The sequence below is a fragment of the Polyodon spathula genome, chromosome 23 (genome assembly GCF_017654505.1).
Source record: "Polyodon spathula isolate WHYD16114869_AA chromosome 23, ASM1765450v1, whole genome shotgun sequence".
NCBI lineage: Eukaryota > Metazoa > Chordata > Actinopteri > Acipenseriformes > Polyodontidae > Polyodon > Polyodon spathula.
Genome location: NC_054556.1, coordinates 3,943,277 through 3,959,074, shown reverse-complemented (window position 1 = coordinate 3,959,074; position 15,798 = coordinate 3,943,277). Strand labels below are relative to the sequence as shown.

The 15,798-nt window shown below is 36.6% G+C and overlaps 1 protein-coding gene across 1 annotated transcript in view; it reads left to right on the top strand.

The window, feature by feature from the left end:
* The window catches only part of fbln2 (fibulin 2), a 78,759-nt gene that overhangs the window by 28,414 nt on the left and 34,547 nt on the right, over nt 1-15,798 (top strand). The window contains exons 3-7 of the mRNA XM_041225492.1: nt 7,042-7,153; nt 7,762-7,891; nt 8,177-8,363; nt 10,138-10,425; nt 13,070-13,217. Coding sequence (XP_041081426.1) covers nt 7,042-7,153; nt 7,762-7,891; nt 8,177-8,363; nt 10,138-10,425; nt 13,070-13,217 — 865 coding nt within the window. The remainder of the gene's footprint in view (nt 1-7,041; nt 7,154-7,761; nt 7,892-8,176; nt 8,364-10,137; nt 10,426-13,069; nt 13,218-15,798) is intronic.

Sequence of the window (15,798 nt, the reverse complement as noted above, 5' to 3'; positions counted from 1 at the left end):
ACAGGGTACTATTAAACTGGTGGAATCCATCAGCTACTATTCCAACAGCAAATTGTATGTACTACTGCCAAGGTTTGTGGGGAGGGGGCTGAATACATAACAATTGAATTCTGTTGGTCATACATTAGTTTTAATTAGATATTCATGAAAGTGTTTATCCTACAGTATTTGTTTCTTTCACATTTGCGAAACACATGTTGAGAAAATAAATTGTTCATAGCTTTTGCAAAGGAGGGACGCAGGGAGCACCGTCAATTAAAATCAGCTCAAGTACAATTTGAAAAATCTTCCCCCAGGTTACATGTTCACATACCCAGGTGAATGTGAAGATAATACAGACTCTGCGTGTGACATGTCCCCTTTAATGAACAAAAAAGCCTTAAATGAAAACCATTCAACTGACAATATTTACAAAGAAAAAATGAAAATGTCTACCTCTTGAGTTCAAACAACTTCAAAAGGCTCTTGCATTTTCCTGCTTCAGTAATACCCATGTGAAACTGGACTCTCTGGTTTGACCAAATGGCGTCCTGCTATGCTACACGACTTCACAGCATCAAAATCCCCCATCTCACACACCCTGTGTTTAGCACCCTGTAGTGATCTGTTCCTGTCATCTTCCAAGTGGAAAAGAAAAGCCTGACATTGAAATAAGCAGAAACTGCACCTGATAGAAGACAAGGAATCATTTTAAGCCCTTTAAATATGTGTTTATTCTAGATTTACAATTAAATACAAGAAGGGATAAAGGGAGTTATAGAATTGCATATCACCTGCACGTCATGTTCCCTGAATATCATGACATCAGCACTTTAGCACCTAACACCTGATAAACCTTTCAGGAGAAAACCCTTGCAATATGGACATCAGTGTGCACACCTCCACAATCTCATATTGCCTTCCAATAAGTTTTGGATTTCAGATTCACTTCTTTAAATGCGGTTTTGTAATGGTAAATGCTGAGTGCTGTCCTGTAAATTGGTTTCTGATGGTTATGCAGAAATCATTATATAAATGCTTTTTGAATTACATTAGATTGGATTGGAATCAATATTTTGTCCACCAGTTTCAAAATGAAGAAACCACATCCTCCCTAACATCGTTATAGTAACCATTATTAAACGTGACCAACTCGTTCAATTATAAATTGATTAAAGTGAAGCCGATTCATGAGCCAGGAAGCAAATAAAGTGGATTAGTAAGTTAAGCTTTGGCCTTGATACTCTTTCCCAGGACAGCTTTGGTCTAACTCCCTTCATCACCGAAGAGCCGGAAGAGACACAGCTTGGATAACTAGAGGACGGGATTGTTTAACTGAATTGGATGGATGAGAAAGGGAATGCTGGGAAAGAAAAAACGATACAGAGGTTAATTAAAAAAAAAAAAAAAAAAAAAAGTTTTCATAACAGGCTCCTTCAAGGCTCAACCCTGATTGGCAATAAAATAAAACTTCACTTGGAACAACTCTACTGGATACAATGCAGTACAGGGTTAAATTAGCCTTTAAAATAAGTTCTTAAAAATAATTATACAAATTAGATGTGCCTCCAGCGCTCATGACCAATTTTCAATGTTGATCTGACTGTCATCTGCTGTGATATCATATAATACGATTATTACTTTCTGTTTACCCAACATAACATTTACCAAAAGCTGGTTATTTCTGGTGTGTTAAGCCCCTTACAGCTTATCTGGGAAAGATATACCACAAGTATAATTTGGGTTGCATGAATTATTGCAGTTTTGCACATCCCCAGACATCTTAAATATCGTTCTGTTTTGCCTTCTGTTTGACTGCTGCTTAACTTTGAGACATTGTTGAAATTTCTTCACAAGTGTACCTTTTAACATAATGGACAAACCACAGAAGTGTATCGTCATTGCATAGTGTGAGAAACCACTGGACTGCCACATTGAACTGGAAACAGATAGTAAACCATGGTATAAAGACGTGGAATAGCGAATGTTTGGAAGCCACAGACCAGTTATAATGTATTAAAAGGTCAACTACAGAAGAATACAGTGGTTATGATGCCTTCATAGAGACTGCTTTCAACTTACACAGTGTTTAACAGGTAAACAAAAAGCACAAAAAAAAAATTCTAAAATGTAATTAAAACACTTATCTTTCCCTTCTACAAAGCCGTTTAGAGATAAATAACTGTTGACAGGGTATTAAACCTGAATGGATTGAGAGATACTTCTAGAAGTAAATATGAATCGTTTGCAGAACACTGCAATTGCTTTCTTAACTGTGGCGAGCTTTGGTATTGTGTGTTTGTACCCCCAAAAAACCTATAGTGTTTAAAATGTGTGCTAGATCAGGTTGGAACAACACCATGTTGGTAGCTGTAGCTGTGCACGGATAACTGTTGCAAACAACATTACAAAACAGTAGTTACAAATGGAATACTATCACAGTAGACATGTACTGCTTATACAGTGGATACATGTGTAATATATAGCTATGACATGCAATGATAGATGGATATACTGTGTAATTTCTGTTTTGATATGAGCCTGACATTATTACGGTTTTCTATATTTGTGGGTATTGCTCATATAATCCCAGTGGGTGGAGGGGAGCTGGTTAAAGTGGCTGCAAATAAAAGTGTTTTGCCAGGGAGTAAAACACAGAGCCATGCAGCTCTGAAGCTCCTGGAAATACAGTAAGCCTTTTAGCAGGATATTTATCTAAGCGCTAACATGATAAACAGCTGCAGAAAATGTCTATGGCAGCGTCTTGATAAAGCTCAGGAGCTGGAGTGTTGAAAGCTTTGCCTGTAAGCATCCTTCAAACATTTTAAATTATTACCTCTGGTTAATCATTTTGTATAAGAAAAAAAGTTGCATTGAATTAGCTTTTGCAGATGGCATGGATAAATACTGAATAGCAAAGGCAAGAAAAGATTGTGAGCATCTCCCATAACTTCTTAAATGCAAAGTGAAGCAGAAAGATGGGGCTCCGACATGCTCAAGTGGGAGTTTTCTTTCTGAATTTGCCTGCTCAGTTTTGATATGCTGTATAACAGATGACGTTTTGGTGACTCTTCATCCCTTAGGAAAAGTGGTGTAGTCCTAGATCTCAAGGTACCAGAACCACTAAAATATAGATTTTCTTAAACAAGAATTATTATATGAATTCACATTGTATTTGTATACTGAACTTCTAGTAACACATATAATACTGTAGATAACGCATTTATCAAATTTCTACAAGTATTTCTAAAGTGCCTTTCTCCAGCTTCGTTTGTATTTGGGTTCACGGTCATAGTCGATGCACTGTCACTGTTGTGCGGGAGATGTGAGTCATGTGACTTAGCTTGCCTATTATGCACATGCCGGCTCGACTACACCACTGATTGACAGGGCCATAGCAGGAATCAGATTTATTGTACGGTATTCAATAATTTATTTATTTATGTATTTATTTTTAAATAAAGAAACACAAAAGGAGCATTCAGCAAAAACATAGCTGGGAAATGTTTAAACACAGTGGAGCCTTCTGTATGGAAGTAGAGCTGGTTTTGACTAAAAACAGGTCCCCTTTCACTATTAATAGAGGTTGTATTGTCCATTGTTTAGTTAGTTATGGAATAAACAGACTTGTTTCAATGTATACTATAGGGGTGATCTTCCTGGGAAATGGAAGAATGGTCTTTGAGGAACGATCTGGCTTCTTGTAGGTCCTGTTTGGTTCCGATTAAGCTAGGTCTTCTGTTCCCTCTTTTGTTTGTCACTGTAAATTAAAAAAATCATGTTGTTGTTTATGTCTCTTCCATGATGTCACTGGCTACAAAAAGGCCTTCCATATCCACGTCTGACCATTTAAGCCAAGAATAGAGATGTTTTTATTTTTTTGTTATTTTGTTTAGTCCACCTATTGTAACAGGTCAGAATGACATCATTCACTCACTTGTCTGCTTACCATGGCTGCATTGAGATCTTGTTATGTGAGTTTGTCATTACTGTGTTTGACAGTCTTTACCTAGACATAGAAAGATAAAATGCTGTACACAGCTTCACGGTATAACCAAGACACCAGATTCTCTAGCAGGAAGTTTACAGAAGTGTAAGCTGAAAAATTGGAGTGATACAACAATGTCAACTAAATAAAGCAAGTGCATTCAATTATTTTCATAAGAACCAGTAATTATCATTTTGGATATGATGAGTATTCATGAATACATCAAGGTGCTCAGGGCAGTAACCGACTGTACATCCTTTTTCAATAGGAACCCCTTGCAAAGAAAATGGATATTTAAAATAAATAAAATCACTTGATTAAAGGACCTCTTCAAAATACTGAACTGTCAAGCCTTTTACTACATACTGTAAAATAGCACCACTCTAATTATAAGCTCTAAGGATCTGGTATTTAGCATGTGTGGGCATGTTAGGAGAAACACTCTACATTCCAAAAGACAGTTCACAAGTGTTTGATGAATATGCCAATACTGTACGTGCCTGGCGTCAGTTTGTCTTGTTCTGTCCCATTTCAATAATCACGCATACCCTTGACATTTTTGATATGTTTTGAATATACATGTATGTAAGTCTTAATACTTGTGAATTTAGAAGAATTCAGACACATTACATCATGACATTTGCTGAAGCATTGACTTGTAGAGTCTATTCATTAAACTAGAAAGCCATAATAAAATATATGTTGGTTAAAATTACAATTATTACAATTCAATACCACTAACACCCACTATTATTTTTTCTAAAATGAAAACAAGGAAACATTAGAAAGCACCAAATAATAGATATAGTAGTAATAATAATAATAATAATAATAATAATAATAATAAAGCCTGTTGCAGAAAATACAGTAAACTTAGCACAATGCTTTGTGTTGAAAATATAAACCATCAGCTTCCTGTTTTTGTTTTACAAAGAAGCATGTTTCATTTTAGGTAAGCTGCCTTGTGAAAATCTTCATTGGTCAGCTCCTGTTATATTCTGCGGTTGTGTTGGAAGCAATTGGACTCGACCAGATCTCCAGGCCATAGGGCACATCCTGCACTCCACGTGGACTGCCTTTACTGGATGCGCCACTGGGGAGCCCCCAGGATCCTGTAGTTCTAAGCTTGTCTGTAACATCTGGTTTGAGTAAAGAAACCGTACACTGCAAAAAAGAAAACATTTTCTTACCAGTTATAAAAAGTGTGATAGAGTAAACCAGCTGGTAAATGCTTGTTAAGTTTCCACATCAAAGATAAAAACATGTTAAAATTTACAAGATATGCGCTTAGCATGGACAATCCAGAGCTTCTAATTTACTGCTTTTAATATTGGAGGATTCAGGAATCCTTATTGTAGTATATAATAAGCTTCAAACTGATTATCTGTTTTTCAGTTGTCAGTTGATTTGCTTCGGAAGAATAGTACTGTAGTTTCAAATAACACTTTGTATCTTATTTCTTCTATTATTATTATTATTATTATTATTATTATTATTATTATTTTATTATTATTATTATTATTATGTTTTTAAACTAATTATTGAACTTAAAATGTAAGCTTTTTGATGTAGGCTTTGGACTGAGTTAAGAAGTATTTCTTTAATTCTAGTTGCCAGTCATCATAGTGTAAAACAGTCGAAACAGATCAAGCTACCTTTTGTATTGCAGAATAGTTGTTTGCTATGTGGGGCTAGGAGAATAAGTGAGGTTAGAATTGCCTTTAGCCATTGTTTTATGTAGGTTATGTAGGTTATGATTATAGGTGTAAGTTTTAAACAAAACAAAACAGTTTTGTTACAGTATATTTTACAATCTTCTGTTTGGAGAGTGGTTTGCATTTAAACACCAGATTTCTAAAAATAAACAAACACACTTATTGAATCCACATGTAGGGTTCTTTATATCATGTCTTTTGTTCAGCCAAGAGTCATACATTTTAGAAGCTACATTGCACTGTTTTATTGAATCAGCTTACATTTTCATTGTAGATGGTAGGATTGTTGTTTGCTTCCAGTCTCTGGAATGGCACTGCAAGTTTTAATTGATCAGACAGTGTTACAGTCTTATCAAACAGAGAATGCCAGACCCTTACATTCTAGATCCCAAGGTCAGTATTCATCAAAAATGATCATGCAAGTAGCAGTATATGCACACAGTTTGATATTTATTGTGACATTCTGGCATTTTAAACACACCTACAAGCCCATTCCTGAAGTGCTCCAATAATTGAAATGAAATTATCCCATACTAGAATTAGAATGGTGTATATGATTTTGTTTAAGGTAATTAAATAATAAGTATTATATATATATATATATATATATATATATATATATATATATATATATATATATATATATATATATTAAATGGCAATTCTTTTAGCAGGTAAAGAGTGTATAGCATTGGGAAAAAAACTGTTTATTTCAGTTGAATGAGTAAAACTATCATTAGGTTTTCTGAAAAATGTTCATATTCCAAGTATTCTTGGGTGATTGTTAACTGTAGGGGGCATGCTGGTATTCTAAGCATTAGTCTTTGGTTTCACATGCAGTTGGCAAATCAACCGACACGACTGTGAAGGAAATCAGTAAAGTTTGGAATTTACTTGCGGTATTGAACCGGCTTACAGGTTTGCGATGACTGCACAAAAAAAAAAGAAAAAAAGAAAAGAACTATGGCTTTGCCTGCTAATTTGAAGCTTGTGGTCTGTGTTTTGGATGTCCTTTCCTGCAATTCAGGTACCGCAATTATACTTTTTTAAGGTATTTCCTTTCATTTTGATGATGAGCGGTTACATGATGAAGTCTGGATGAATTTGAATGTGAGGATTTGTTCAGGAATCTTCCACAGTGGTTTAGGTTACTACATATTGCACAGGTTTACTATGCAAGGTTAGAAAAGGAAAAGGGCACATTATAGCTGAATGGGTTTCCCTGGATTATGTTCTTAGAAAACGTGCCTGCTTTCAAAATAAGTACATCACAAAAGAATAAACCAGATCTCACACAGATTTAGCTAGTGAGGAGATATGTTTTGGGCATATGTTGACTAATATGTTTTATCCTTATAGTTTCTGTGAAAGAAGTGGTGGAAACATGCTGTGCGGCTGGACAGCAGTGGGCTTCAAACAATGGGCAGTGCATTGACATGCCACAGAGTGAGATTAACACATCTGTCTGTAGGTAAGTAGCAGCTGGCATTGTTAAACACTGAAATATGAGGCGGTGAGGCGGTGTTTGCATTAAGAAAAGTAAAAAAGCCCAAATATAACTGTAGTAAATGAAAAGAAATGACTGTTTCAGAAATGGCGTATGTCACAATTCTAATCTTGTTTACATGCCACGTTGCTCTGACTTGTCTGCCTGCCAGACGTGCATATTTACCCAACATGTTTTCAGACATATTTATCACATTAGTGAATACCCCTCATTCTTGGCCCCCTATTTTTGATTACATTAAAAATGTAATTACTGTCCCCAGTGACTTTGATAAAAGCAGGTCTGGTATATAAAACGTTTACTGCAATTGCCTAAATGAGAAAGCATGCATGTCTGCACTGTACAATGTATTTTTTTTAATGGATAACAGCTAATTCATATGCCGTCATCAAAGGTTGAAACAAAAAAGACCTTATATAGTTAAGCAAGAGAGAGGACTTATTTTATTTATTTTTTTTATGAGAATTTTTCAAGTCAAGCCTCTTTTGTGAAGTTTGGATAGACTGATTCAAAGTTCAAGATTAACTAGCATTATGTGAGTCAACTGGTTTTATTTATTTATTTATTTTCAGACTTGCCCAGAAGCAGTGCTGTATAGGATACTTAAAAGAAAGCAGTTGCTTGGCTGGAATGACCGCAGCAAAAGAGGGAGAAGATTGTGAGGCGAATGAAAGTGATACCTGTGGAAAAGACTCCTACAAGGCAAGGCTGATGTTGGGAAACAGTGTCAAAGATGTGTGCTCCATACATAGTACAGTGCATTATTTTACTAAACTGGTCACCTGTAAGCACTATTAACAAAAGTAGCATTCCTATTTTTGTTTTCTTCTTAAAAATCTCAAATTTGTTTTCAGCATGCTTCACAGTAGTCTCATAAAACAGAACACATGTTCTAGTTACCATATTCAAGCCCAGTGTATTTAACAGTGATTTACTGATGACTGAAGTACCGGTGCAGCTTGTAACAGTGTTCCTGTTGGTCCCTAGGAGTGCTGTAGCTGTTGCTCTCTTGGTTTAAAACTCAAAAGTGAGGGACACAGCTGCGAGGCCCACCAGTTTCTGGGATACCCCTGTAGCCATGTGTTCCTGACATGCTGCGAGGGAGATGAAGGCTTCGTCCAGCCCACTTTAAAACAGAGAATGGAGCCAGAGCCAACGTCTTTGCCAGAACGAGGTAAACAACCCTGATAGCTGTGTCTCACACAGGGCCCAATACTGCATAAACTTGCCCTTAACTTTTTATACAATGTTTATTATTGTTCTTGATTCTGTAAATTCCTTTTTAGAATTGATAGTGTGTGTGTCGTGGAAGAAGGGGGTGTCTTTTCAATTTAGATTTCTTGGGAACATTTTTGCAATTCTACCATTTATATATATGAATGAACCCATTGGCCTGCAGTTAGGGTTAAGTATTTGTTCAGGCCATTTTAATGATCCACTACAGACCCCAAGATGACAGAGTCATGTTATTTTTCTTCATCTCCTGAAAATGTATTTCTGTGCCGAAAGCATTTTGTAGTGCTTTGATAACATGAGTGCACTGTAACCACGCTGACAGAGCCGCGAGAGTCAGAGATCACAGCACTTGACTCCCTTCTGCCTGTCAGTGGCTTGTTACATCCTATTCCTGTCCTTCAGAATTGCAGCTTATGCCTGTCAGAGGGTTCTGTCTGTGCAAACCGTTTAATTCAGGGCCTTTAAAAGTTAAGATTGGGCCCTATTTCTATCAGCTAGTCTAAAAATATATTGACATGCCAGCTGCAATTACTGGTTGTGTCACTCACAGATATAACCCTGTTATAGTCTTGGATGAAGTTACTAAGTTATCTGTACTTTACATCCTTTCTTCTGTGAAGAGATGACCCAGGTCAGACCTCACAGTTTCCTGTCTTCAGTGGATAATTGAATGTGGAAAGGTGTGTAATTCAATGTACAGTTAGAATCATATTAAGACAAGAACCTCAAAAACCGACATCACTGTGCATCCAATGCCATTTTACCTGCAGGATAGCCATGTCAGTGTGCCATGTTTTATACAGGTTACCATCTGAGTAAAATGTACTGCTGTAGTTAGTAAGAGATTGAGCATGTGTGGTCATGCTGTCAGCTTGGTGCTTACAGTGCATTTAGTAGGGTATGGCAGTAGGGTATAGGTATATGTATGTTTATTGTTCCATAGTAATTAAGACCATTGCTATGGGTGCTATAGTGGCATTTTAATGGCTATTTTTTTTGGTTAAGTCCATACAGGGTATAGTATATGTTTGTTTGGCTGTATGTGGTTCTGTGTGGGGTCAGACTGGTAACCATCTATCCCAGTGCATAGTACTATACTCTATGGGATTGCTGAGGCACATCCTTGTAAATATGAGAATGGAATAGCTGCAGTAATTTACAAGACTGCAGGGTAATTCTAACTTTGGAAATAACCACCCTTTCACAGGAAGGATGTTTGAGGTAGGTAAGCTGTTGAAATGTGTCAGATGTTTTCTGCTTGTGAATGAATAATTCTCATGGGCAAACATAAACGCATTCCTGTGGAAAATTTGTATTCAGGTAACCAACAGTATGGGTAAACCTGTGGGTTTCCTAAATTTAATTGGCTGCATTTGACTTTTCGGAAAATTATCATAATGTGTCATTGTAGCTGGATGTTGCCTGTATTTCCTGTGGGATGTTCCAGCATGCTAAATTCCAAAACCAATTTAATTGTGCAAATAGGTAGCAGGCATGACACAAAAACAAAGACTTACTTAGCACAAAAGTCAAGTGCAGGATTGTTCATAATATTACAGTAATCCAAACGGGTCATAATCCATTTAGCTCATGTTAGTGTACCATAGTCCATGACTGAATACCAGAATGATTCCCTTGTTTTACATGTGGAGGAGCTGTAAAATGAGTATCTGGTATTCTGAATTCCTGCATGCAAACATTTATGTTTCAAGTTTCAGACACTGGATACCCCAAAGAGGCTTTCTCTGTGATTGATGAAGAGGAGAAAGAAAACACTGTTGATGGAGAGGATGGTGAAGAGAAGAATAAAAACACTGCTGATGAGGAGGACGGTGAAGAGGAGAAAGAAAATACTGTTGATGAGGAAGATGACATCGACGAGTGTCTGATCTATGCAGGACAACTTTGCCACCAAAGCTGCATCAACACCTGGGGATCCTACATGTGCGCCTGCTTTCCAGGACACGTCCTGCTGGCTGACGGATACACCTGCAGACCAGGTGAGAAGCATCAGAATTGATGTTGCCGTGACGCTGTACATGCTTACGTGTTTAAAGACAGAAAGAGCTGGTGAGAGTGAGAGAGCAAATTCGGGAGAATGTCATATTGTTTTAGTTTTCTGTCTAAGTTGATTATTTTTAAAAATTTGAAGTTCACAACATGATAGGACACATCTGAAATCTTTGCTGTAGGCTGTTTACAACAACAGCAAAAATTAAAAGCAAAATTGAAATTACAAGAAACACATTGTCTAGGATGTATTGTAAAAATGGAAATAAAATGACCAGTTGTGCCGTGAGGTGACGCTCTTCTTAAACAATGACCCCTGCAGGTGAGCAGAGTTAATGGAATTTAAGAGGATCAAATGTCAGTGCAAATGGGTTGCTTCAGGTCTTTAAAGCAATACAAACGTGACTGGAATGCTCATACAGTGGATGCAGGCAGTTTCTGAGGCCTCCGAGCATGCTGGGTAATACACATCATGGATGATTCTGACCCCTGCTGCAGAAATGAACAAAGTAGACGTTTTGTCCTCTGGTTCAGAAACTCGCTCGGGCACAATGAAGTAACTGGTTCGTGCCTAGTCTAGCCTGCCAGATACAGAGCACTAAATCCTACTTGGAGCAGTCCAAAATCAGCTCTCAGCATGTGATACCATACTGCTGTATTTCAACCAGCTCACACCCCAGTCAGTGTCATTGTTGTTTCCTTTCACCTCCCCTGTTCGGCTCATTCAAAATAAACATTCTAATGAGTTAATATTTTTTAAAGACTACTTGAATAAAGGTCATGTTTGTACCAGCACTATAAAAGGCTAAATCAGTAAAGCACATACAGGAGTGGTGTATTAGAAGCTGGAACTTTTAACTATAGGGAACCTAGTGGAAACAGAATGTTCCCATGGATTCCAGAGGTTCTAGTGTTGACTCTAACCTTATTAGAATTCATCACCTTTGCACTTCAATTACAGTTGCAGACATGGTGTACATTCTTGGCAAGGACTACTGTGACTTAGCTAATGCTTGCACATATTTACAAGCCATTATTTTTTCAGGTCTAATCCTTTCCTTCCCTTTCCATGCTGTGACAAACAGTTTTCTGACTGGGAGTGATAATCTTTATCCAAGCCAGGCATATGGAATTACTTCCTGAACCTGCATTTTATGTTAAACTGCTGACCTCTATCTGATTACATTAAATACAAAAGTGGCTGAACTGCAGACCAAGTCCCGATAAGAAAGCCCATTGTTAGATAAATGTTTTGATGTCTGGAGTGTTTCAGTCCGTTCTCTGACTCCAGACTTTACTCTTGTTGGTGACTGTGTTCTGTCCCGTGTTGACGGAGAGCCGCAGTGCAACCAGCAAACAGTGCAGAGTTTTGATTTAATTTGTCCATGTTCAGAGTTTGATAAGAACAGATGGAAGGACATTATTTGAGATTGCTAATGTGAATTAAGCAGGTGTAAATATACTTTGCACCTTTGTGTAGAATGATCTTTTTTTAATCAAGTGGGAGAGAATATCTGAAGGTACTGGAGTACCAATCCAGTTGTATTTGGTCATGAAAAGATACAAATGTCCTGAACAATAATGAGTTAGGAGGAGGAATTGAATTAAGATGAGGCTATGCAGTGGTTTGATGGAGCCTTTAACTGCTGTCAATTAGACTTAATTCAAAATCAAAAGCAGGCATAGAGATTGGGTGGGCAAGAATCAGGCAGATATGAGATTAGCCCGTTATACAGAAATTAATTTTAAAGCACATCTCTTTGCTTCTAATTTCCTACAATTCCTGGTCCACTGTTACCCGTGAAGGCACATGTTAATCATTTAGTTTTTTTTTTTTTTTTTTTTATTGTATGATTTCTCATTAGGAGAGAACTTGATTGCATGGGTAGAGTGCTGTAAATAAGAACGGTTTCAATGGAGGGCTTTATTTATATAGGATTTCTGCTGGAAAGTTAACAAAGCAAACCGTCTTACTGCATGATAATGAGATTTAAACAAAAGGGTTGGGACTCTCAAGGCCAGCTGGCACTTCGCTGATGATGTTTCTGGCTTCATTTCAGTCAAGCAATATTCTACCACACACACAAGGAAGAGAGCACTGCCAGCTGTTTTAAACACTGCCACACCGACTAGTGGTTTTGCCTTTAACACATAACAGTCGATCCAAAAACCTATAGACACATTAAATGATGCTGAGTTTGAACTCGGTGGTCTAGAGGTCAGAGGCTCATGTCAGTATCCTGGAGTAAATCACATTCATTGGGCCTGATCACTGCTTGAGAAAGGAATCCTCCAGTCCTGCACAACTGAGAAGACAAAAATTTTAATGAGAACATTTTAATAATAATTTTAAAAAACTAGCTTTAATGAGAAGGGAGCTTGTTTCATGTTTGTAGATTCATGTTATGGACTCACTTCTGTTTGAAAGCACTATGCTGTTGAATTTGCCATCAGACTGAGGTTCTGTTTGCTTTGTAGACATTAAAGATTTCATGCCACTCTTTATTTAAAAAAACAAAAAAAACAAGGTGTTTAAAAAAAGCTTCCTGACAGTAGTTGCACGTTCTCAGACAAGTCTTTATGCCTAGAAAGTAGCTCTGTACATCCTTTTTATAAATGTTTCCGTGTATGTAGAAAATGAAGACCATGAAGACAACAACAGGTTAAATGAGGAGGAAGAAACACCTGCTACTGAGGCAACTCCAATGGAGGCTCCTACCACTGCCGTTCCCATTGAAGAAGAAGATCTGTGTAAAGGTACATTACATAGTCATACATTTCTGTATTAACTGATGTAAACGCTGCACATCACACTAGATCTTTTACATGCTAGTCACCCATCTCTTTGATTTTTATTGTGTAAGTAAAACTATTACAAGGTAAACACTGGGTGCCATGGACCATGATTGTGATAAAGTAAGTCTAAAATTAAGCATTTGAATACAGTGAGTGCAGTCCTGCAGTGTGAACAGTTTTTTAACTACACTGTGAAAGTAGTCTCAACTGTTTTATAAATATAACTTCACTAAAAACAAATGAAAATTCTTGTGTGAAACTGAACAATTGATTTGATTGCAGTTGCTGGAAGTTGGAGGGATGTTTGCATATGATAAGCTCCTTTATTTATTTATTTTTTTATTTGAAGCCTGGTGAAATCTATGTAGTCCTTTATGAATGGTGCATGAAATATGTTTACTCTGGCAGAATGCAGCATGGTGTGATAACTGCCCACAGAAACCCGAGTTCCACATGATTCATAGAGATTTACAGCGTTAACATTTGTTTGTCATAGAGTATCTCAGCTACAATCTATTCTCTTTGAGACGTAATTCATACGTATGAAGTATATATGAAAGTATTATTATTATTATTATTATTATTATTATTATTATAACTTAGCAGACCACTTATCCAGGCGACTTACAGTTGTTACAAAATATCGCAATAAGGGTCGTCCTCTTTGGACCTACAGGATGGTGAATTTAATCCTGAAATTATGTGAATCACTACATTTTAACACAGGTGGAGGCCACTTAACTTGGTGTGTGATTTTGAAGGCTGACTGGTTTACACCTGAGCTAATTTAGGATTGCTATACAAGGGGGGGGGGGGGGGGGGGGGTGTGGACACTTATCCAACCAAAATATTTTAGTTTTTATTTTTAATTAAATTTCTACAAATTTCTAGAATATTTTTTCACTTGGAAGTTGTGGGGTAGGATGTGTAGATAAATGAAAATAAAAAATATTTTAATGAATTTTAATTCCAGGCTATAAGGCAACAAAAGGTGAAATTTTGAAAGTGGGTGTAGACTTTTTATAGGCACTGTATATTCAGATAAAAGTAATTAGTTCCAGATGTAAAATAAATGCAATAATAATAATTAAGTAACCAAGCATGACCGACTACTGACCAACATCATTGTCAAAAGTCAACTATTTAAAGTTGTTTTTTGTAAGCTGTGAAATTGTTGTTTATCTAACACTTATATCTTAGTACCAGTATTAAATGTTTATTGAGTTAATGACTACAGTAGTTATTGAATGGGAACACTGAATTTAGATAGTGAAATGAATAGCAATATTTTTTGTACTCTAAAGTTTACATATGCTGCCAGTTTCTAAGGAGATATTCCATGACAACTTCAGTTATTTCTCTAAAGAAAACATCACAGAGGCTCATTCTAGGTTTTGGTTACTTTCTGGTGCGAACGATACATCATTATTTGGGTATTTTGCTCATTTGCTCATTTCCTGAAGGCACACACTCTTGTGTCATGAAGTCTCAAAAGTCTCTTTCAATTAAGACTGAACAAGTGACTCTGCCTGAGAGACTCCAAGGAGGCCTCATCAAACAAATAACTGATTTAGTGCCATAGAAACTGAACCTCAGAGACACATGCTTTGGTAACTTAATAAGAAAAGAAAAAAAAGAAAGCCTTAATTGAGCAAACAGAAAATGTATAAAATGTCTGGTTAGGATTCTTTCAAATGATATTTAATGTCGCTTCTAAACAAACTCTATTATTGTGTCATCATATTGTCAAGGCTATACTTGTAGAGGCTGTAATCTGGCCATTTATATCAGTATTATTATATAGTCATTGTTAAGAGACTGTTGAAACAGAATTGCCATTTTAATACCTAATAGATTTTTTTCTGTATGTTTTTTGCAACAATTCTGTGTGCTTCTGTTTTCTACAATATCAAGGTATTATCATGTGTCTCTCTATCTGTCTTTACTTGACTGTCAGCATGCTGTTTGCTTGTCAATAAAATGATGTCGCAGTGTGACCGTTCATATCTGCCGGCTCCTGCTTATGTAGGAGGAGGGCCGGCCAGGTATAAATTTACAATCAATTGGATCAGGTCTCTGATTTGACTTGGAACAACATCCCTATTACTTTTCTGCAGATGTTTAGCACCCGCTCATCTAGCAATCCAATGCCAAATCTGAGACCGATTAAAACTGATCTCTTGAATTACTGCAAAAGATTTGACAGAAGAATTGAGAGTATATGGTCAAGAAATTCACGCACGAATAATTCAACGAGAGTTTAACAAGAAGAATGTCCATGGGTGAAAACCAAGATGCAAAACCTTTGTTAACAACAATACACAAAAGAAAGCAATTGGAGAAAAGTAACTATGAACGTCTTCGACTCTAATACTTCAACCCAAAAAAAAAAAAAAAAAAAAAAAAAAAAAAAAAAAAAAAACAAAAACAAAAAAATTTTACCAGTCCTGGTATTTATCTTAACTTTTCACCAAGAAAGCAACAAGATGTTTGGAGGAAGAGAGGAGAATAATTTAAAGAAAAGTTCATCATGCCCAGTGTTAAACATGGTGGAGGTTGTGTGGTGG